This window comes from Falco punctatus (genome assembly GCF_963210335.1).
Source record: "Falco punctatus genome assembly, chromosome: 8".
Lineage (NCBI taxonomy): Eukaryota > Metazoa > Chordata > Aves > Falconiformes > Falconidae > Falco > Falco punctatus.
This window is the reverse complement of record NC_137588.1, coordinates 370,410-394,784: the sequence shown is the minus strand read 5'-3', so window position 1 is coordinate 394,784 and position 24,375 is coordinate 370,410. Positions and strand designations below refer to the sequence as shown.

Here is a 24,375-nt window from a genome sequence, read left to right as displayed (position 1 = left end):
AGCCAAGTCCCCCCTAACCCTGTTTATATACCCAGCACGATGTTCTGTGGTATGGAACAGCCCTTCGGCTAGTTCGGGTCAGCTGTCCTGGCCTTACTCCGTCCTGCCTTCACTCCATCCCGGCTTCTTGTGCATCTCCTCACTGGCCCAGCATGGGAAGCTGGAGAGTCCTTGACTCAGAGTAAGCACTACTTGGCAACAACTAAAACATTAGTGTGTTATCAACATTGTTCTCATACTAAACCCAAAACACAGCACTGCAGCAGCTACTAAGAAAATTAACACTAGCTGAAGGGATATTCATACATTATTTTATTTTCAAGGACTAGCAGATGAACACAGATTTAAAAGTTACTGTATTCATATTTTAAGCATACATAACCTTGGTATGTTGCTTATTTAGACCAATGCAAAATACATACAAAGGTAGTTTGGCTGCTGCATTCCTCAATGACTTTTAAAAACAGATCACTTTGTTTACCAAGACTTTATTGCATATGGAGAGCATTAAGACAATCAAAATGTTCTGTCTTCTACTTTCAGCCAGTTTCCAGAAGTTACATGCAAGCAAGTAATCTCAATTTAATTTAATTTCCACACTGGCTCTACTTTAAAGATTTAAAAATCAAATTAATGCATAAGTGCTGCCCTGTATAGGGATGATCATAAGCATCAGCCCTACCAACATTCTACATAAGCAAATATATTGGGCATATTCACTGTTACACTGGACTAGTTTAGGCAAAATTCATTAATTTATGAATTAAGGTAGTATCATTCAATAGCTGAATAGCCAGATGGCAGCCACTGCCCTAAACAACTGCCTTAATTTATGATAAACACATTTTGCCAATATTGTGGAATATAAAAATGTCTCATCATATATACAATACTAAAAAGATTTTTATTTCACAGGTAGTCTACTACTAATCCTGCCTGGGGGTGGAGTATTTCCTGTGTATTAAAATAAAGTACCAAATCTGACTTCACCATAACCATAGCAATGGCTGTCCCTATGTTAAAACACCCTTTCTACCAGCACAGCTATTTTACAGTGCAAACAACAGGGTCACAAACAGCAGTGGCACTGGCAGGTGAGGAACACACGTGACTGTAACACCACAGTGCTCTGTGTATCTTAAGTTCTGAAAAACAGAACTGATGATGCTCCATTTTCTGAAATCCAGGTGGAAATCCCATCTCCACCAGCAGTCAAAGATCTGCTCACCTGGAAAGATACTTGTGATTTATCTGTTGGTTTTGCCAATACTGAAACAAAAATGTGACTCAACATCACTTTGATGATACTGTTAAGCAGGTATTCTTTATTAGCAGCGCTGGGGTCACACTGGGGATTTTCCACTCTTAAGTGCTCCCACAATCTGGCAAACTTTTAAAGACTATAGACCATAAGGTTATTCATATTCACAAGATTTCTGAGAACTCATTTACATATATATGAGATTTCCTGAGATCATTAACATATGCAAATGTATGGTCCGCATGCGCAGTCACAGTTGTATTCCCTGGTGGTATCTGGGCAGTAGTTGGGGTCTTCAGATGAAGACTTGTAGTATTCTTCACTGTGCCCACCGATTGACCTTTACTTCGGTGCAAACTCCGTTCTGGGATCAGTACACCATATCTTTCCAGGCTATTGTGATATTATTCTCTTGTAAGTTTCTTATCTTTAAGGTCCCATGTATCCCTTTCTCAAGACTGAGTTGTCCACCATGAGATTACTTGGGTGTCCCCTTATCTTATAACCATTTTTGGTTATATATATATATATATATATATAACACCATGAGCACCTTTTGTTCAGCTCAGTATCTAGTACTTATGAGTTTCCTTGTTCTGGTGGCCTTATAACTATCCCACAACCATCTGGAGCCTTTTTTGTTCAGGTAAGTATCTATGGTGCTTATGATATTTTCCTTGTTCTTGGGCCTTAACCCTTTCAATGCTACCTATATTATTTACATCATTAGCATGATCTTCCAAATTTGTATGTTACAGAGAAGTTAAACAAGCTAAATGATTCCAATACGACGACTACATTGCAGAACAAATTAAATGTCTCTGACATTTATATTTCAGAGCATAATGGAATAGCTGTTCTCATGATGTGAGGCAGTTACAGTTTAAATAGCAGATTATAACTGTGAGTTTGTGTTGTTAGCTTGCCTTGAAATCTCTCCTGAAAACCTTTTGACAAAAAGCCTCTTTTTTGAGCTCTCAAACTAGGAGCTTCTATCCTGCAATTAGGTCTTTGCCAGATCGGCGTCTATTAGATAGGCTTTTTACATCAATGCATTTTTCACATGCAGCTAACTGAAGTTAAGAATGTTTGCTTCAAGGGGTTTTACAAGGAGCGTGCATAGGACCCCTGTTTGTCTTCCAATTGAGTTTCTTGATTTCATCATGGGTATCAAAACACTCAGGGACTGATTCAAACTGTTTTACATATATGACAGGGCACTAATTTCACAGATGCTCTGTATGTTCTCTACTCTCAGCTGCAGGCCAATAGGAATCTGGAAATCTGAAGTCAAATAATCATTTTACCATTGTTCCACTGGAGAAGACAAACTCTCAAAAATGGGTCTCTTCCCTTAGTGACTTAGCCATTTAAAAAATAATAATAATAAAAGCAACACCAAGATGTAACTAATTAAACTCGTGACACCATTTATATATACAGATAGAATGCACTCACACAGACCATACCAAGTCTGATTTTGAAACATACAGCATAAATACAAGTTCATAGTATTTCAGGAGGCATAAATTCTTAAGATTTTTTTTGTTTTACATAACTAAGAGACTCTACAAAATTAAATAGATCAAACCTGTTATGAAAACAAATGAAGTATGTCCAAGCTGGAGATTTATACCCAAAGCCTGCTAAATTGAAATATATAGGACCATCTCTTCTCAGTCGTATCTGATCTTAAGTGTTATGCCCTATGTGCTATATTTACACTGATTTACAGTTCCAGTTTACATGACAATGTATCAATGAAGACAAAGTAGTATTTTAACTTCAAAAAGGGGGGGGGGGGGAATGAAAAAAACTTGCATACAACTCATTAATGCAACCATACAAATGTGAAAACTCTTTAATAAGAATATAAAAATTAGATAAATTACGGAAAAGTGGAGTAAGTAAACAAAAGAGTATTTTGGAAGCTTAAGTAATGACAGTGTTAAATTGGTAGATCATTCATAGAACCATTTTCGAAAAAAAAAAAAAAAACATTCTTTCATAAGCCTGCAGCCATACCATCTCCTTAAAATCTCTATTAGCCTGTACAAGTCTTTAGGTGTTTGTACAGAACAGATCCAAGTGTGCATATTAATTCACAACAGGCAGCTGGTTTCCTTTCGAATCAGCACCGATCCAATGCTATGTCTTAATAGCAGAGACACCGTGATACCCTTGAATGACTGATTTTAAAGTGAGAGCCTGATCATACAATTTCAGTAAGAACCCTGGTATTTTTTCAGAACAGCGCAGTTGCTTGGTACTTCACAAAATTCTAGTCTGGGTGATGACTTTCTGCCTCCATGTTCCCTGCAGTTCCAAAGCGAGTGTGACTCCGCACAACAGCGTGCTATCCTAGAGTACTGTGCTTCCACTCCTGTATTTTTAGCAGCATAAAAACTGACTGTTTTGTAAATGCTTTGAAATCCATTGAGCTGGGAGTTAAATATAATGTGTCTTGATTTCACCACATACGGAGGTGGCTTTTGTCTATTTCAGCAGATAAAACATCCCAGTATTTTAGATTTTAGGCCTTCAAGAAAGCAGGTCCATCCACCATAACCAGCACCTCAGAGCAAGTCATTCATGAAAGCTGCTGGGATTATAGCAAGGGAATGACAACACCCAGTTCACAGGGACAAGGCATTACTTAAAATTTATTGAAGATTATACAATAACGGGAAGCATGCAAGTTTCACACACCTGTACAACATTATCCTCACTATGAACAAACCCAGCGGTAGAGCACGACGCGAACCAAGGGCTTACTTCTGTACAAACTCCCGCCAAAACACAGGCCCGCACCAACCCCGATCCTGTAACTGCTCACTGATCAACGGTCTGTTAACACTGAACGGCTACTGAGGACAACACAAAGCTCCTTCGTCTGCCCTCATACCAGCAGCCAGTAAAAATGCAGAGTCCCGTAAACACCTACACACGCACTGAACTGAAGCCCACCCTGCTATCGGCCCCTTCTCCTCACGGCGCTGCCAGCACCCCGGCGAGTCGGAAGCCATTTCGTACGCAACCGACAGCCAGAGGCAGCGGCGGGAAGCGGCGCGCGGGAGGAGACGTCCCTTCCGCCACAGCCCCACCGCCATCTTACGAGGCAGGAACAGGGGCAGCCTTGCTCGCGCCGCTTGCGAGTTTCACCTCCTGAAACAGACTATAAAACAACACGCAAAGCATAATGCTTCCCTCGCCTCACCCCAAACACCTAACGGCCGGACTCACGATAAAATCGTGAGGGTTAGCGAACGTGGCTCGGCAGATGCAGTGATGGTAAGGCGGCCAGTTCCCTCGTCCTTCAGCGAGGGAAGGTCTCTGCCTTGAACAGCGCTGCTGCCGACACGTAGAGGCGGCTCAGGTTGCTCTGATAGCTGTAAGAGCTACGAGCGCAAAGCGCTCCGCGCGTCTTACAAACGGAAAGAGAAGAAGAAGCGATACTCGAAACCACGCCCGGAGCCTGTTGCCAGGCCGGTACCACCCCCTCTCCGCCCCGCTCCCAGCGCCGGACGTGGCCCTGCTGCGGTAGATGAGACGTTCACGGTGCGTTACACTTTTTCTTCTTCCTTTCCCTCACGCCTCTCTTCCCAGCCTGCTCCTTCAGTAAAGGTGCCCCAACACTCCGTGCGCCGGGACCGAGTCGTCTTCCCTGTCTAGGCCCGGTCCTCGCCGGGGACGGAGAGCCGGGGCGTCCGGCGCTGCTGGCGCCTGAGCTTGACCTTCCTCGTGAGGAGGAACGGAACCCGACGCAGCCCGTCCGCCCGAAACTATTTTATCTTGCAGCGCGGAGGTTCCTCGTGCTTCGTTTTCCGAGTGTGATTTAAAATGGCGTGGTTAATTGTATGGAAATCTACATAAATTCCCTGCGGTAAAACCAGTTGTAGTTTGGTTTGTTGTATTAGGAGGACTGGGGTGTGAAATTCGTGCGTCTCAAAAAAATTAGCGTGGTCGCTACTAGTTTACACCGAGAACGAACTATTTAAGCCTAATACGGTAATGAGGAATGTGTAAGTTATTGAGGGATTTCCCTGTTTTCCCTGAGTATTTCGTACCAAATCCTCTTTCTTTTATAGGGAAGCGTGAAAATTCTGGAGCATGCTCCAAATAATTCAGCACTTTGGAAAATGCCAGATGATACAGACTCAAAATGCAGTTACCTCTGGTTTCACCACCTCTACCTCTTCAAGCAAAGCAGAGCAGAGGAAGCACAAAAGGCAGCTATTGCCTCCTGTAGCAAAGTAACCTACCTAACTCTCTCCCTTTAGTGCAGGGGCTTCCACGTGAGCTGATCTTGTGAAACAAATATCATATTCCAAATCAGATTACACCCACTGATGTTATATCCTGGTTTTGCTGCTGCAGAGATTGTTGTGAAACGTTAAAGAAACAAATTCTGTCAGGAATGACAGACTCTAATTGTAGACCATGTCTGGAGTGTGAAATGTTTCCTTGCTTCTATTGAAATATCTTCCCTCTTAATGTGAGTCCTGATATGTTGACTTAACATTTTTAATACGGGACACTTCTCTTTTACCTTGTTAATCACATTGGTATTTGTATATTGTGCAACGTTTGTGTTGCAATCATGGGAACAAGGTTTCATGCATGGTATTAAACAATGGAGAGTAAAATCACTTGAGCCTTGTAGGCGCATACCAGTTTCCACCTGTTAACTGCCAGCAAGGAGTTAACTGGAGCCTTGTGCGTCATTGTGTGTGGATTTTTAGTATGTTGTTATTGCTTGCTCCTTGGGGAAGGAAAAGGGGGGGCATCTATCCCTGATTTTGGTTGTATTCTGTATGGACTGGGGGTGGTGTGAAATAGTTAAAAAATAGGAGTATAATCCATTTTATTAGCTTCACAGAAGCTAATGAACATACAGATGTTTTTCTACCTGTTTGAGTGTAGAATGGAGATGATATGTGGTTTGGAATAAATATGCTTGCTGATATTCTCAGGTGTTTACCTTAAAAAAAAAAATAATTCTTTTTGTGAACCTTGCTTACAGTGTAATACCTGGGGTTGAAAGTCAGGGCAGACTTAGACAAAAATGCCTGTGACAGAGGTGGTTTTCCTGTGCAGTATGTGTCAAATTTCACCAGCTTTAAAATCTTAGTTTGTTCAGTATAATCTGAAAGTTAAATAAACCCAGAAACTTGTATTTAAATGCACTCACTTTGGTACTATCTGCTTGACATGTGTTTTCTTTCCAGTGTATTTTGGGGACAAGAGGACAGATGAGTCACCCTAGAATTGGTGATTTTCTTACCAGAGACCCTAAAACTATTTCCCAGAAGAGCCCTTCCTCTGTGAAAATTTGGGGTGATAGTGAACTAAAATAGCCAGACTTTCAGAAAATTCTCCCCTCACCAGTCACTTTCCCTCAGCATGCCAGGGTTTTTTCTTGTTCTTTGAATGCGGGAGGAAAAGAGATATTGAGATACCGTTGTTTGTGTGTGGGCCTGCCCCTTTCTCTTGCTCTGCCTTGAATGTTACTGAGGTGATCTTGCAGTATCCTTTCACCTGTCAGTGGTGGTCATCCTGTTACACTTCACCTACTTGGAATAATTCTGGGTTTCTTCTAAATCGGGATTGTAAATGAGAATGTGTAGCACTTTAGGTTTCTTTTTTTCAACCATCTTCATGCTCCTTAAGCTTTGCATTGAAATCTTTACTCAATGCATGAAACATTGAACTGAAGAGGAAAAATCTTGAGTGTTTTCTTGTAGCAATACTGGCAAATCACACATGCATGTGAACGCACAAACTATTGGGGCAGTTTAATCTCTGATGACCGTGAACCTTTTTCTTTCCTCTGAAGAAGATAATCTGTGTTTCTTTCCTTCCTTGTAAAGAAATCATATTCAGTAACTTTTCCTTGCAGGGCCCAGGTAACCTAAAATGAAAGCCAGGCTGCTGAGTTTTACCTTGTCACAGGTTTTCTCTTTTTTTTTTTTTTTTTTAATTGTTGCAGCTATGATAACTGTATGATGCAAAACTGGTCATATGAGGTGAAAGGGTGAAGTATGATGCCATTCACCTTTCATAGTGAAGTGGATCTGGCTCAGATGTATGCAGATGGGAATGTATCGGGCAGCGTGACATTTCCTGCTATCAAAATACAGTGACATAGTTTTTGGATGCAAAGTTATAAACTGTTTTAGTTTATACTGAATACTTACTTCATGTTGCTCTTACTCATTCACTCTGGGGGAATGAATGTTACTGACATCACTATATGTGCACAGTTGTTTTTCCTTTAATTTGGACCATCATTCCTGGTTCAGTAGACCAGTGGAAGTGGAATCATACAGAAGAATGCATAGATCCTAGGTCATTTTTCCTTCCCCCCCCCCCCCTCCAAATTAGGAAGTAGCCCCCAGTAGTAATTTGTGATGTTGTTATTTGTCCAACAGAAAACAAGCTGATGTAATCAGCTTTGCCTATGGACCATCATCGGAAAATGCTGGATGGAAACCAGTGTGTACTGGATCTGGATCAGCGATTTAGCAATGGTCAGATGTCAGTCTTCCAATGTTCTTGTGGACAGACTTGCATACAGGTAAGGGAGTTTCAGCAGTGGAAGTATTGATCAGCATTTTTTTTATAATGAATGTGTGATTTATGTTATATAAAGGAAGTTCACAAAATAAATAATTTGTATGTGTTTTTTAAAGGCAGATTATTTTTAAGATAACATATAAATAGTAATTTTGCGTGTCTCAAATGTTACCTCTGTAGGAGATTCCTCCCTATCACACATGCATAGCTCTTTTTTTTTTAAAAACTAGTTTTAAAAGATAACATAAAAATCAACTAAAGTAGTTTTAAAAAAAAAGTTTATCTGAAATTTCTGAAAATGGGCAAAAGCTGTTAAATTCCCATCTCCCTTTAGAGTGAGTCATAAATATGACTTCCTCAAGCTCTTTTGAATGTCCCATTGGTGTGTACCTGGGAAGTGTTGTCATATGAGACAGCGTTTTGTGCCTCCTTCTTGACTGCATTATTCAGGAAAAGTTTTTGTCTTTCTGCAGTATTCTTCCTAATGTTTGATGCTAGATTGCAAATAAGTTTGCAATAAATATGCTTTTCCTCTGATAGAAAACAGTACAAAATGCATTCCAGTTCATGAGGGGTTCCTCTGCTTATTAGAGGCCTGAACATTTTCCCACCCTGCCCCTTCCACCCAAGCTGTACAAGTGGTAGTATTACAAGTCCATGTGTGAACTAGAACAGGTTCAAAAGAACAAGTATTTTGCCTACCCAGTCTGTTTTTGTTGGAAACAAAACTTGTCAGCTTGCTGTATTAAAAATACTGTGGTCCCAGCTCTTTGAAAGAAGCACCTTCTACTGATGTTTCATTTCTGTTTGTGAGTTACTTTGCTATTGGTACTATTTACATTAGGGTTAAATGCTGTTGTATTTAGAGCAAACAGTGCATTTAATTCTCTGAAGTTCCTAAATGGTGTGATGTGATAAGAGAAAAAAACGTGTTTGTGCCTGACCCTTTTGGGTTCTGAAGAACAGAACTGTATCAGAGAGGACTGGCTTTGCTTTTTTCTGGTTGTGTGCTGTAGCAGGAGTATTATAATTGTGTGTTTTCTTTAGGTATTTAGCACAGTCTGTTTAGAACTGTTGAGTGCTCTGTGCTTCTGAAAATGAGCCAAAGTGGCCTCAGTGCCATTTTGAGGATTCTGTGGCATATACATTAGGTATCATTTACACTGTGGTATGAAAGCGCAGGAGTACTTGAGTAATGCTTGCATCTTCTAATGTGGTGGCTTTATGATACTTTACAGCTTGCCCTTCCTTACCTCCCCCTTCTATTTTTCTTCTGAAGGTGGGACATTGAGGTCATAGCAGCTACTTGTGTTCTAACGCCCTAGTGATTCAGATACTATCAGCAAGATTAACAGTGCTTGGTTTTTTGTTGGGTTTTTTTTTAAGACTGATGACTTGCCATTGTGAGGAGAAAGCCACTGCAGTCTTTAACACCATAGAAAATAGGGCTCACTGGGATAGATGTAGATAAAGGAGACTTTGCCTTAGGAATTTAAATTTGATAGCTCTCTTTTAGTCGGCATTGGAACGCAATCCATGGGTTTAATCAAATTCAACTCTTACTCCCTTTCTGAAGAAGGTCAGGTGGATGTATAGAGTTATTTTTCATTTAAACAGCATTGGAGTGGGGGGGGGGGGGGTGGAGAAGCTTGTAGATGAGTTTATCTTCTCTCCTTAATGCATGGACACTATGTGACATTGTTGATTGTAACTTCAGGACTGTGTAACAAAGGCAGAAAATGCTTTAAACAATGTTATCCAGATGCTAGAGTCTTTCAGTGTATGAGGCTTTGAAGTCAAATTGGCGTCTGCTTTTCGGAATGGTTTAAACATAGCTATGCAGTATAGTGACTGAATTCCTTGTAAAAGGGATGAGAGGCTAAGATTTGTCTTGAGGCTGCTCATTTCACCTTTCTCCATGTAGGTAATTGGGATCAGAGAAGGTTAGATTGAATTTCGATATTGGTGGCAGTGGAAATTGAGCATAGCACCCTACTTATTTTGTTAATCAAAAGGGTAGGGTTTTTCCTAGGTTTGAATTTTTATTTCAGTTTTCAGTATGGTGAAACATGAATGTCACATGAAAAAAGGGCAGTCTTTGGCTTATCTGTACCTTCAGAGTTAACCAGTTTGCATACTTAAGGCTGGAAATTTTTGTTTGTATGGTTCTTCAGTGTTTTTGCGCATTGGAGAGTGTGTGTTGGGAATCTTTAAAACTCCAATAACTCATTCAGATTGGAATCACTTTAAATTATGTTAGTAAGTAAGAAAATCCACACATTCCTGAATTTATAGATAATTAACGTTTTAAAATATTGTGAATATTTATTTTGACTGCATTTAAGGCAAAGTGCCTGCCTGATAGCACTGGTTTTATAGGGTGTGTGTGTGAGTTAATTGTTTTGTCTACAATGTGTTACCCTGCTACTTAACCCCCAAAACTCTTCCTGAAAAATACCTTGAGACTTCTAGGGGAGAAAAGGTGGTGGTGAGCAGATGGGTGGAGGGCTGCTGGGAAGAGGTATGATCTTTAGACTGAAATTGCTGTGGAATTTAACTCTTACTTCCAGAAGCACTTGAAATATTACTCATCAGCAAGCTGATGACTTTTGTTTCACTTCCCACGGAATTTACAGACTTGTGTTAAGGTAATTTTACTTTAAAAAGAGCTTCATTTTTTTCATATCAGTATGACCTACCAAGTACTTTTTGTTCTATAATGAACAGCTGGGAGAACCCCGTGAGAACAGCAGGTATGTGTAGACTACATTAGTGTTTTAGTTGTGAGTGAGGTATATCAGATAGGAGAGTTAACTGTGAACTTGTGCAGCAGATCGCTGATTTAGTACCTTTTAATTCTTTCCCACAGAACTGCTTATATAAAAATGCATCTAGTTAAGAATGAACGCCAGAAAAGTGCTGTGATAGACATGGGCTTCATGTTGTGTTGGCTTTCTGTTTAAAAAACAGTAGGCTGGCAATTTTTAAGGGACAGCAACAAAGTGATGACCAGGTGCCAAGTGCCAGCTGCCCTTATTTACCAGATTGAACAAGAATTGGATAAAGAAGAAGAAGAGATGATGGTTTTCCTATGCCGAGACCTTGCTCCTGATTTGGCCACTGGCAACCTTAGAGAGGTCTTGGTGGCTTTGAATGAGAGGGAGAAGTTGTCTTTCCTTGGCTTGTCTGAGCTGTTGTACAGAGTTAAGAGGTTTGACTTGCTGAGGAGGATTTTGAAGACTGAGAAAGGAACAGTGGAAGCTAACCTTGCGAGGAGTCTCAGATTTGTCCCTGATTACAGGTAATATGTCTATTTCAGATTTCATGGCTACTCTGTTTTGTTCAAAATGGGTGCAGGTTGGTTTTGGTTTTTTTGGGAGGGGTTTTGTTGCTTTCTTAAATGGGCCTTGAAGGTAAAAGGAAAGCAGAAAATGACATTGTCTTGAGTTACAGCGAGAAGAATATGTCTAGTTTAGTCCCTAAAATAAGACTTAGTAGCTTCTTCCGTGTCATGGCATTAGAAGCATCTGTCTTTAAGGAGTTTGTGTATGTTAATCCTTAAAACCAGTGATGTTTGTACGGTTCTAGATTAGCAGATAGAAATGACATTTTAGAGGAACATTAGTTAGAGATACTTTCTTTCCTAGTTTGCTTTGGGCACGTAGCCTTGTGGTATAGCTTTTCTCAGAGGACCTGCCCCTTACTACTTTTCCCTTTGTAGTTTTAAGAGGCTTAAATTAAGAAGCTCCAGTTATTTTCTTTGAGAGTCTTCAGAAAGAAATATATTTACTGATATGAAAGATTTCCCAGTGCTAACTTCTCACTGAAATAAAACCCCTGTAACAACTAGGTTAAAAAGTTAGATGGATTTTCTGTCTCATTCTGTCACTTCATCTCTGTAGAAGTATTAAGGAGACTTCTGTTTTCCTAGCAGTGGTTATTACATGGCCAGTCTGAGTAACACAGGTGCTGATTAGGAAGAAGTAGGTATTTTGTAATTGGATCTTGGAGCAGGGTAGGTGTTTTTCCTGTTGTTTATTTGGGGATGGTACATTAAGACTGGAACATGGGAGATGGGTTGTTGGGCAAGAGTGGGATTTTGCTGAAAGCCAATCCTTCAGAAACATCTCAGTTTTATTTCAGGGTACTAATGGTAGAGATTAATGAGAATCTGGAAAAAGAAGAAGTGGGTTCTCTTGTTTTTCTACTCAGAGATTATGCACCTCGTATGAAAATGGCAAAAGATAAGGTATGTTTGCTGGTCTTCTCTGGAGCAATAAGAGATTAAAGTAAAAAGGGAAGTAGCTAGACAGCAAAAGAGGGGAGACAGTACTGCAAGGGGTAGTGAGGCAGTAGTAGACAGAAGTCAGAGAGAAGGAGTAGTGGCTTCTATTTCAACTTTTGTTTTCTAATTCAAGGAAAGAAGGATGAGAAACAGTGAGAGGGAACTGTGAAGACTTGCTGTAGTGAATGGTATTGGCATGAACCTCACAAGCAGAAGCAATTAAAAAAAATATATCTTCAGTATTATTGATCTGAAAGTTCATATATGAAGGATCTCAAACCAATAATCATATGAAATACTGCTTTATGACCTCCCCACATTATTTTCTGGATTGCTTTGTTACTGATGGAGAACAAATTACTGATATGACAGCTTGGTTTTCTGTTGCTATTCTAGAGTTTTCTAGCTCTTGTGATTGACCTGGAGAAACTAAATTTGGTGACTCCTAATCAACTGGATTTGATAGAAAATTGTTTTCAGAATATTCACAGGATAGACCTGATCAGGAAGATTCAGAAGTACAAACATGAAGGTAAGATGCTATTTTTGCACCAGTTACTCTTTATAGCAAGGATCAGATATGCTTTTACTGAAGATAAAATTGAGTTACAAGTTTGAGAATTTGCATGCTCTACAGATTTAGGTTTATAAACTGTTGATACATCATGGTGTGTTTCTGTTAAATTTTCAGCTTTAATGCCCTCCGTTCATACTCAGCCAGTATATGTAAATGCACTTCAGGCATCTCTCCCTAATCTCACTCTGATTGATCCTCCTTATAGTTCAGGGGTAAGTATACAATAAATCAGACAGATCCTTTATTTCTAAATATCACCAGACATTGAAAGGGGATTCATCTTTGCAGAGCTTAAGGAATGAGAGATTGCTAATAACTAAAATACTACTTGGTTTATTTCTCTCATTCTTGTTACTTGCTAGGTTTAGGGTCTGGTTTAAATCTTCTGACTTAGACAAATCCCCTTTAAAGAACATACAAATTCTGTATCTCCAAAGTACTTTCTGCTACTCTGGGAAGTGAACAGACTTGCTTTGACTGTTCTTTGGAAAACATTTTTGTTGTTTGTAGTTCTGGACTTTGCAGCAAAAGTAGCTTTCTAACTTTGGCAGCTGAAGGTTATGGCTTTTTAAGGAGAGCTTTTCAGTTGTGGTTTTTTTTTTTGTGCGGTTTGTTTTAATCTCATTTTAACAAAGATACTTCAGTATGTGAAAGGTCCATCAAATCCTACTGCATGCAGTATTCTCTATATTTGGGTTAGGTCTGATATTGTAATAGTATGAACTTGCTTAAAGTCTTTAGCCTTGCTAAATGAATTTGATTAAATTATTTCTGTCACGTGTTCGGTAAATATGTGTGTATAAAGCTTACATACAAGACACTGGTGATGCAATTTGTTTTTACTAACAAAGCCACAAGAGCTTTGCTTTCCGGACTACTGATAGGAAAGAGTTTGCATCAAGTTTCCATATTATGTTAATATTGTTAAAAATGCCTTTTTAATTCAGTGAAAGTTCCTTCCTGCTACTCTATAGGAAATAAAATTTACATCTTCAGAGTTTTTTTGTTTTACTCCATTAGGGAATAAGCTGTTCTTTGCTGTTCGTGGCAAGCTGGTAATTTTTTTCTGAGGAGGAACAGTTTTGAGTTTTCTGTGTTTGTGGTTTTGGCAGGATTCTTTTTTTACTTGTTATTTTCTAATTTAATTAGCTGATAGATGTACATCTAAAATATGTAATCCTTTTTATAGAGGAAGAAAAATACTGTTGTGTTGTGTTTTGGAACACATGATTGTTAATTCTGGAAGGAGAGAGGGGAAAATAGACCTTTTTCTTCATTTTAGATCCAGAATGTGAACAAAGAAAACTCACAAAATGGACAAAGTCTTACTCTGGGTAAGAGCATTTTCTCTGAGTGTTGATAATCTAAAAGAGCCAAATGATGAATTTCATTATATCAAAAGGACTGTTGTTTGATAGTTGTGTTTGTCTAATCCAGCTGTTAGCACCAGGAGCAGAGAGTATTTGGTACCTCTGAAAACTGAGCATTGGCTTATTGTTTGCTGTTGTATTTGCTTTGCTTGTGCTGCCAGATCTTAAAGCTTTATTGAAATTTTTGGGGGCTTCCACTGTCACAATTATAAGTTGTTATAAACAGAATAAATAGTTTATTAATAAAATCATGGAAATGGTTGACTAGCTGGCTCTGGAGGCCCATGTAGTGCAGCTGTGTCCATTAAGTCTTGCGAAGGAAGTTCGTTTGTCAGTTCAGTGGTGAACTTGCCACCAGGTCAATGAGGAAGTTGTCCAGTGAGTACCAGGTTATTACCATGTGTGTTGTGTTCTTTCTAGAAACCCAAAATAACTCTCACATGTGGTGATTTTTAAAAGAGTAGATGGCTGAATTCTGTCAGCGTAGGAGAGATTGTTTGTTTATTCTAGTCACAATCAATGTAGAGTGCAATCCAAATATCATTTTAGAGGTGAAAATTTGGGGGGGGGGGGTTTGGACTTCAATAGGATACATACACTAAGATGTCCAGATGAGTAAGAACTTGGTTGAACTGGAGCGGTTCCTCTTTAACTGATCTGGCATCAGAGAAATGTCACTGGTTCCTACATTCAAGATTACTTCTGTGTGTTTTAACTGCAGCAGAACCAGTCCACATGTCTGTTCAGGAATCAGGACCAGAGTCCCATAAGGTATGTGCTTGTGCTTATGTATGCATGTAAATATAAAAAAAAACTTCTGCAGGTACTTACCTTAGTTATCTTTGTGTTTCATTTTGAGATTTCCTGTAGTTGCATGCAAACAGAACAGTGTGTATGTCCATATCTTCCTCAGCCATAAACAGGTTCTATGAATTGCTTTTGAAGAACATATTTTTAATATATCTGCTGTAACTCGGAAGCAGCAGTGTGCAAAATGCACATACATGTGGTGTACACGCAGAACTTGTGTATTTATTGGTGGAGGCTAAGTCAAAACCTGTTGGAAGTCAGACCTCTTGTCATTGGCATTAGAAATTGTGGGGTTTCTTTGCATGCAGTAAATTTTGTCCTTTATTCTCTTCCTGTCCCTGGCTCTTTACGTAGAAGACAGACATGCTTTGGGTATTAATAATAAGAATGGACACTAGCTCCCCTATAGGCCAGGAACCAGGGAGTTACCTATAGCCAATTAATTGTAATCTTTTTGAAGGGGAGAGGAATTGTGATAAAGTCATTACAGATTATTTAGGAACAAGGAGGTTGTTCCATTCAACAAAGAATTAAATGTTCTGATGGGCAGTGCTTGCTTGCTCACCTGAAGAACACACTTCTCTACATTTATTGTGTTGGCAATATGAAGCTTGTAGCTCCCAACATCTCAGCTGCAGTTACACATAAAGAAATCAGTTTGGAAGTACTATAGAAGGATCATTGCTGTCATAGTCCAGGTCTTTAAAAAGCCCCTCCACCCCATAAAACTGCTTTCTTTGCTTTTGTTTTGAGGGTTTTTTTTACACATTTGAATATCTGTCCAGAGTTGAGGTTCAGTCTCAAACTTGCTTCTCATTTCTGGTACAGTCTTAGTCTTTGTTTAAAGAATCATTATGGTAGTAAGATTGCATAACAAGGATGCAAAAATTAAACCTGTACTAGAAATAGGGAGAAAAAAATCATTAGTCCATGTATTCTGATTTTTTGGTTTTGTTTCTGTTGTGCAGATATGACATACTACATCCCAGTAGACAGACTTCACCTAGCTACTCTACATTCTGTTGTTTTTTTCATAATTGAATAGGTCTGAGGTGGTTATATTTGAGAAAAGAATCAAGTCTGTAAGTTAAGAGAATGACATATTAACTCAGAATTTGTCCTTCATGTTCCTCAGGTGTCTGATGATCAGTACAGAATGCAAAGTCAACCTTTAGGAGTATGCCTGATAATAGACTGTATTGGCAATGACACGGGTAAGTCTCTGGAATTTGAAGTTCCTTATCTTGTTAATCTCTGATAACTGGAACAATTTAGTATAAAGAATATGATGTACATTTACCAGACAGACTAGGGTAGTGTTGGTCCCAGTCAGTTGGTCTATCAGTTCTAGTCAGTCTTCTAAAGCCAGCTGTCCTAACTATTGCAAACAATTTTGGTTTGTTCTTTGGTGCAGAATCTTTGAATAAACAAACTTGGAATGGGGTAAACTGAATTTTGGGCAGGAGAAAAAGGATGTTCAGAGACCAACAGAATAGTTAATCTACAGTCATACAGCAGATTATTGGCAGAGGTGGTAAAGACAGTGTTTTCTAACAGCTAACAAAAGCAAAACTGATGTGGATTTGAAGTGAAATCGTATCGGACACCATAGATTTTGAATAGCTGAATGCACATGGTCCTTTATCAATAATGTGTGTAGGCCTCTGTCACATCTGACACAGTTTAACTAAATCGTCACCATAGCTTTATAGGGAAAGGAATTTTCTTTGTTTCCTCTTGGTTTAGTTAAAAAAACCCACAACTCAAAAACCAGCAACAAAAGCCCCAGTTTACACATAGAATTCAAGGTAGTCGGTGCCATGGTTAAAATGTGGGGGTTTCCTGATTGCCTTTGTAGAATACAGAAAAACCCACGCCACTCTCTAATCATTGTAATAGGAGGCTAAAAACAAAAATGTTTTTGTTTTTTTAAATTTAAAAAATTTAAAATAATAATAAATAAAAAAAGAGTACTGCAGTCAGTTCTGTAATAGGCTAGTAGGTGTAAGGGAAGAAGAGGGTTTGTGGGCATATCTTTTCTCATAACTAATGGTCCAACAGATGGACCAACTTAGAATTACAGATGTAGTTGTTGAAGAGCAATGGATGTAGAGCACAGACCATAAAATTTTTGTCTTTGCTTGACAGTAGTATTTTAAGTAAATGATATAAAACAAGACACTTAGTTTACCATTAGGGTAACAGAAACTAGAACTGATTCACAATCCTGCTGCGCATGGAGAAGAGCGACTAGGAAGGCACTTAACTCAGTTACATGCAACGGGGAGGCATCCTTGGGATCTGATTTTGGTCTGTCCTGCCAAGGTTATTGATGACCTCTGGCCAAAAAACCAACCCAACCCAAAAAGCCAAAGATAAAACAAGGATGCAATTGCTGGATGTAGAAATCAATTTGTTCAATCTGAAGCACTTGTTCATTTCTGCTCTTCCACCCCATACCCCCCCACCACCACTCCCTGAAATACTGACTTTGCACCAAGAGGAAGGTAAGACAGCCTGGCAAGAAGTGAAAGACTGGGGAGTTGGGGCAGCCCTTGGGATCAAACATCCTGCTCTGTTCTGTTGCCTGCTGCTTTACTTTCCTGTTCTTTTCTCTTTCATGGTAGCTTTAGAGAACAAATGACCCTTCTGGTGTAAGAAACTTACTATGCACCCTTAATCTGGAAGGTAGCATGATCATCTGTTCTAGTACCAAAATAATTACTTGCTACTTGGAGTTCTGTTTCTTAAAAGCAAATGCAAAAAGGGTTGCTGGAGAAATTTCAGTGTGGATAGCTAAAGAAAGCATGAGGTGTGAAAATAGCCTTGTTTACTTAAAAAAACTCTTTAAATTTCCTTGCCTCTAATGGGATATGGGCATGTGCTGACCTGATGTATCGAACAAGAGTGTTTTACTCTGCCAGGTCTGAGTTTTCTAAATTAAACAGTATAAAAGCAAGTAAGGCCCATACACTAGAGAAAATGGGAACTAAAGAAGGAACTGCTATGTCAGTTCATAGTCAGATACATAAATTTAGATCTTCCCTTTCTTAGAAGGCACAAATCTTTTGCACTGGCAATATACTTTGTTGTAATAATTGATACTAAATACAAAGATGTGCGTGTAATAAATAATCAATGCATGTGCTCTTCATGAGCTCATATGGTCATTTCAGTACTTGTACAAGAACAGAAAGTGCAAACGTGATGGAGGGTGTCTGCTGACTGGAAAGGACAAGAAAGGGTTACATGTTTAGCAGCTGGCATGTTAGATGGCTCCGTTGCTGTTGTTCCAAACTTCCAAAGCAAGTCTTAGTGTGCCTCAGTCTCCATACACGTGTGCATTGGATACAGAAGCAATTAAAACTTGTAGTGTGTCTTAGATGTTTAATGTGACCAGCGCATCAGCATTTTAACATGATAGAAAGCCAGACTTTTACTAAAATACGTTACTGTGCTAATGAGATTCAGGAGAGGCAAGACATACAACACTGCATTTTGTTAGAAAGGCATTCACTATTCTAAAGAGTCGTGCCACACTACTTCTGAAGTCTGAAAATACCAAAAAAAGAGAAGAGAGCAGGGAGAGCATTAGGAATTGTATCTGTGGTTAGATTCTGTAGAATGAGAAAACATTAGAATCTGTAGCTATCCTGTGATTTAATCTGAGGAAGTTGAACCAATGATAGGTACTGTAGGATCAAGGTTTACAACAATTAAAATGGCCAGTGTAAACAACGTGAATTCATCAGATGCTGATAAAACTAAAACTGAACTGCACCTTGCTGCTTTGTAAGTACAGTCTTGCTGTTTTGTAAATAGCTGCTTTTGACTTTTTAATTTGGAAGCCAATTCTTATCCTTATGTTGTAAACAATCAGGAGGAGAAAAAGGGTATTTTTTTATGTTGAGTGGAAGTGCTCAGAAGTCAGTGGAGGTTTGTTGGGAGATAATTACTGTTGAAGAAACGTGTTTTCTAATTACAGGTTGCATCATTTAATGCTGCGTTTTGTCTTGCCTTAAAATTGCTGTATCCAAAGTTTACCATGTGTAATTTCTGATTCATTGTTAAACCAAGGTATCAGCTCTAAGTTTTTTGGGTTTAATGTTTTGTAATTGTGACACTTAGAGTGTGTGTATGGTCTAAGGTGATGCCAAGTTTTGTATCTTTGTGTGTGTATATGGTAGTGAGGTAAGTGAATTACAGAAAAAGCACTCTGGCTGTAACTCTCGTTTTTCCTCTGTACTACTGCCCTCTGATGGATGAAGTGCTTCATCGAGTGTGTTAACTGCTAAACGGTATTAATACTGCATCTTCCATCTGAATTTTGAGAGTATGTTTCAGTGCCTAAAATAGAGGGGATTTTCCTGTCTATTAAAAAAAAAAAAAAAGGCCTGGAAAGTGTTTGTATTGTTTTACAAAATTTAATCAAACCAACAGAACTGGAATAAAACCCTATAGTTCCCATTTATCATCTTGCTATAGTATACAGTTTGTATCTACCCTGTATCTTGCTGAGAAAAGTTACGACTTCTGTTCCCTGTTTTCACTATAGGCTTTTTGAGGAAAACTGTGTGGTAGTACACATCCTGCTTTGCTACCAGTTAGTTCTGAAATGGCCTGTGCTAATTAGGGATTGTTAAACTTTTGAAGCCAGGGAACAGTCTAGCTTTCTGTGCCTGTAAGGCATTTTACATAAACATGGCACTTGATATGTCCTGTCAGATCAGAAACTGTGCATGGGCAATGTGTATGTGGTTTGTACTAAAGATGCGATGCTACAAATGGGTCATAGTAGTAGCTTGTGGTTCTCTGAACACTTCAAAAATACCTGTGGCTTTAGCCACTATGTATCTGGCTTCACTCCCATATTAATAAACATCCAAAATAGTTATTCAGAGCATAGCACATTTTCCTGCAGCATAGGTTAACACAAATGCAATAGAGTTAAATCTTGATTTTTGGTTATCTGCAGCTTTAATTTCTAACACATTTGAAAGCGTTCATTGTTCAGCTTACCCCCCCAAAAATGCTGTTGTCACAGTTAAAGACCCAATGTCCATTTTCCACCTGGAACTCACGACTTAAAGTCCATTTTATATAATATGAAGCATAAATGACTGAAGCAGGTTCCTTTTTGACTGATGAAAGGGAGCCTCTGTGTTTCCTGTGCAGTTCTGTATATGTATAGTGACCATTCAGAGTAATTCAGAGACAAGCTTAAAGGTGAAACAGAATTCCCGTGCTATCCAGATCACTACCATTTCAGGAACATTCCATGTGAAGCATTTCCTAATGTTTTCTCTTGCCTAGTATTTTAAACCCTAGGAACTTGGGATACTGGCTCTGAATGAAAGCATACAAGTGTCTTGGAGTTTGGAACAGATCACATGCCAAATAATAATATCTTTGCTATCGTGAAACATATCAGTCATATTAAACACAGCATGCATATAGCACTATAAATATGTAATGTACTGTGATCAACATCAAGTACTCCCTATTTTTTATTTGTGATAAAATAAACATCTTATTTCCAGTAGCAAAATATTGTAGATACTGTAATTCAAGATAGTTGAGATTGAGTCCTGATGTGCTCTGACTTAATTACATCTTGCTTTTTTCAGATGTGTTGGAAGAGACCTTCAGAGGCTTAGGCTATGATGTTCATTGTCACAGATATTTAAATATTAACACCATGAATCAAACATTGCTTAAAGTTGCAAGGTTGCAGAAGCATAGAAGTTGTGACAGCTTCGTTTGCATATTGGTCAGCCATGGAAGTCCTCAGAGCATCTTCTGTACAGACCATACCTTTTCTGGATTCCCTTTGGAACAAATAAAGAAATATTTTACAGCAGACTCATGTCCTGAACTCCTGGGAAAACCAAAGCTTTTTTTTATTCAGACCTACATTGTGCCAGAAAATGAGCGAGAATGCACTAGTCTGTTGGAAGTAGATGGAAATGATGAGAAAGTCATTGCCAGTGCAAAAATCCCTTGGAAAGTCACTATCCCCCAAGTGGCAGACATCTTTTGGAGTCACTGCAAGGTGGATGTGTCTATACTAGAAAAATGTCCAAGTTCATCCTCATATTATCTACGTTGCTTGGCTGAGCTACTCCAGAATCCTCATAAAAGGTAAATAAAAACAGGAAAAAAGATAACCCTTTTCCTGTGACAGCCTGCTGTCCTAGAGAAAGAGAAACCTTAAGTTTCATCCTGTCTGGTCCTGAAAAGTGTCTCCGTGCTGTGTCATAGGTTAAAAGACAAGTATACCTGATCCTGGAACGATGGCACAGGAAGGTAATCTAAAGTAGGAGTGAAGCTTCTGATTCTGGAGAGTAAAATTTTAAGTGTATTATGGCACTGGTCTTGCAGAGTGAGAAGGGAAGAACCTGACCTGGGTTGAGAGGGAAGGATTTTGTCCTTTCTTTAGATCTAATTAACCCGCCACTCTGGGAGCCACTATGTTGCCAATTTGTAATCTTCAATTTAAACTATCAGAAAACTTTAGTCTATCTAAAGAGATTATCAAAAGGAATCTGAGCAAAAAATCACGTATGTTTGGATATATAACCAGGTATGTTTGGATAAATAACTTGCCAACAGAAGTTTTCTTTGTACGACTGATCTACCAGCGAGCTAGCAACTGTTTTTCAAGGTGGTTGCAGGGTTAATATTTAGTACCTTTTTACAGCTTCTAAAACCTTGTTGTGAAGTCACAGAGCATCGTGTTAGCTTAACCAATATTATAGTAATTTGGGTTATAACAGATTGTCTCCAAAATACATATTTAGCCTTGGGTTTTAGAGGTGTAACCTCTGCAATAAAGACTGAATTTTGAAACTTTTCTTCTTGCTGAATCTAAGGTTGTCTTCTCTCTTGTGAATTCTTAAATGGTGTCTTGCTTCATTCTCTAATAGAAAGCTTTTACTTTTGTTGCTGCAGGAAACTCTCTATATTAGATATCCATACGGAACTGAACGGGAAAGTCTATGAATGGAATCAGACCGCTGACCCCAGCCACCAATACTCACTTCTGCTCCAACACACGCTGAGGAAGAAACTTTTTCTCCCACTTAACAGCTGTTAGAAAGGACATGTTTGAAGTGGCTAACAAGAAACACTATGATTCAGACAGTTTCACACATACTTTTTACTTTATGCATTGTTATTGCATGTATATCTAAAATGCCTGTTGCTTCCAAACCTGTGGATTTAGAAGCGTTTTCATGTGTTATTTCTGTTTTAATACAGAAGGCTCTGAAAGCTTGGATGAGAATGGCAGCTTTCATATAGCACTGCAACAGGTCTTACAACTAAGTACAACAGGTAAACAAGGTGGAAAGAGCGCTAAACTGTATAGCTGTTGGGTTTTCCAGGGGTTTGGGGGTTTATTGGTTGTTTTTTAGCATAACTATTAGCAGTGCAGTGATCTAGGTTCTTCTGTTGATACTTCAAATACAAGCCAGTGCAAATCACTAAAATTCACTGTGTGCTTTCCCCAGCACCTAGTAGTGGAAAATATGTCAGGAAAGAGTGCCTAGCCAGCAAAGCTAGTTCTTCATTAACAAGTTCTAGTTTTCATACCTCCACAGACTAGCAAAACAGGAGGAGGAGAGAGATGGTCTTCTAAATATTCTGTCTGCCTGCCTTATGAAAGGTTGTGGTCCACCTAGAACCCTGTGTAGTCAGTACGTCCACAGCACACAAAGTTTATATGTTAATAAATGAGACAGTCTGCCATGTTTTGGGCTGTTTTCTGCTGATGCAAAAATGAGTCTGCATGTGGCAGGGCCTTACAGTCATCTACCACACAGTTTAAAGAGTGTAGGATTTTGGCAGATGTTTTATGGAAGCTGGAACATGATGCACACTTGTTGCACCAGGTATAGTTATAAAAGTGCACTTTATCGTATTTGAACCTAAATGTGATGGAGCAGCCACTGGCTTTTAAGACACCCCACCTTTGCTACTTTTTCTTATGAAAAAGGATAGGTCTTTATTAATTGATACTTTTTTTCAAATTGTCCTTGATCTTCTTAAAAAAAGGTGAGTGAAAATTGTCTTAAATAAAGAATTTTTTCTCCGGTGGAGCAGATGCCTAACATGAAGAGTTCAGGTAACCTGCTTGTTGTATACAGCGTAACCTGGATGAGTGGTATTGAAATTTATTATCACTGAGTTTATGGAATCCTAATTCCCTCCTAATGTAGGCCACTTATATATAGACTTTTAATACTCTTAATGCAGTCTCCTGTCCAGGAAAAAAATTTGAGGCCTTGGTGTGCCTTGCTTGGTTTCTGGTGTAGTTACATCATAAGTCCTAGCATGTGTTTCATGCAAGCAGAAAGGAAAGGGGGTTTTACTAATACGGGGTATGCTGGTTCCTCTAGCAAATGTACTGCAAAAAGATTTTTTTGCTAGTGTAGCTGCATTTCATTTGAGCAAAAAGCAGGTGTGCTTACATACATAACTTCACTAACAATGCTTTTGATTGTAGACCAAGTCTTAACAGGCAGCCAGGTTATTGATACTATACACTGTATACAATCATTATATTCATAATTATTAGGAGGTTTTGGCCAGTAAACTCTGGTAGCAGTGACTTTTTTTATTCATTGATGCTATGCTGTACTACTTAGGTGTTGCCTTGACATAATTTTTATTATTTTTTTTTTCAAACCGGGCTTCTTAAGTTTCATTCTGAAAAAAAAAAAAAAATTAGTTTTAAAGTAGCTTTTATCACTGAAAGTAAAAATCACTTTTATTTGAAAAAAAATATGTATCAAAGTCTAAAAAGTGCTCAGGATTCCATCCTTGTTACGTGATGTAGACCCAGACCCTTCTTGACTTGAGAGGTTCCTAGACTTCTGATCAATGAGAATTGTTAAGAGTATACAAAGAGGAGAAACCAACTGAACAAGTGTTACCTTGTAGTCTTTAAATATCCATATAAAATGTTAAGATTAAAATGTATATTTATTCATATTAATGTACAATTTTGTATAATATATATAAAGTACATTTTATATCATGGTGATTAAATTTTCACTTGTTATCTTTTTTAATTTTATATACAGTTTTATTTGCATATTAACTCTAGGAAGTTACATACACAGTTGTGATGAGAAGGTATTATTGCACAATTTAGAAAAACACTCATCTGTTGCAAGCCTGTACATCCCATACTTTTCTCTTTCCACTTCATAAGCTGTAGTGTCATCTTTAATGAAAGTACATGCAAACTTTTTAATAGCTTTGAATTGGGAAATGCAACCCCAAATCTTTTGTTAAGCCATGGGTACGTATGTAATTTGTCTTGCTGTAATTTTATGTAAGTCAGACATAAGAGAAAAATAAAAAATAATTCTTTGCGAAATTCAGACTATCTAAAAGCTTGTCTTCTATGAGCTTTAAAGTAAAAATACTAAATCCAGTATCATGGTGTTTTAGGTGTGGAAATCAATGCATCATAGCAGGACAGGGAGAG

General features: G+C 38.6%; 1 protein-coding gene across 5 annotated transcripts; it reads left to right on the top strand.

Annotated features, from left to right (window-relative positions):
• Positions 1–1,796: 1,796 nt before the first annotated feature.
• On the top strand, positions 1,797–24,268 carry CFLAR (CASP8 and FADD like apoptosis regulator). 5 transcript variants are annotated; one of them, XM_080400598.1, is made up of 12 exons: positions 1,798–4,819; positions 5,350–5,756; positions 7,693–7,838; positions 10,707–11,138; positions 11,981–12,086; positions 12,519–12,654; positions 12,814–12,911; positions 13,982–14,033; positions 14,791–14,840; positions 16,015–16,093; positions 20,507–21,020; positions 21,831–24,268. In XM_080400598.1, exons 4-12 carry the CDS (start codon positions 10,843–10,845, stop codon positions 21,973–21,975), a joined length of 1,476 nt encoding a protein of 491 aa, XP_080256724.1. In that variant the 5' UTR covers positions 1,798–4,819; positions 5,350–5,756; positions 7,693–7,838; positions 10,707–10,842; the 3' UTR covers positions 21,976–24,268. The 5 variants fall into 5 exon arrangements, with proteins under 5 accessions (XP_080256725.1, XP_080256724.1, XP_080256723.1 ...); XM_080400597.1 differs by having other exon boundaries at positions 5,350–7,609; XM_080400599.1 differs by lacking the exon at positions 5,350–5,756 and having other exon boundaries at positions 1,797–4,819; positions 14,794–14,840.
• Positions 24,269–24,375: the final 107 nt, after the last annotated feature.

Bases quoted from the DNA above. Each gene is read 5' to 3' on its own strand.
- CFLAR (XM_080400596.1), top strand. From the start codon at position 10,843: ATGACCAGGTGCCAAGTGCCAGCTGCCCTTATTTACCAGATTGAACAA. The intron at 11,139-11,980 runs GTAATATGTCTA...GTTTTATTTCAG, and splicing joins AGATTTGTCCCTGATTACAG to GGTACTAATGGTAGAGATTA. The intron at 12,912-13,981 runs GTAAGTATACAA...TCTTCATTTTAG, and splicing joins ATCCTCCTTATAGTTCAGGG to ATCCAGAATGTGAACAAAGA.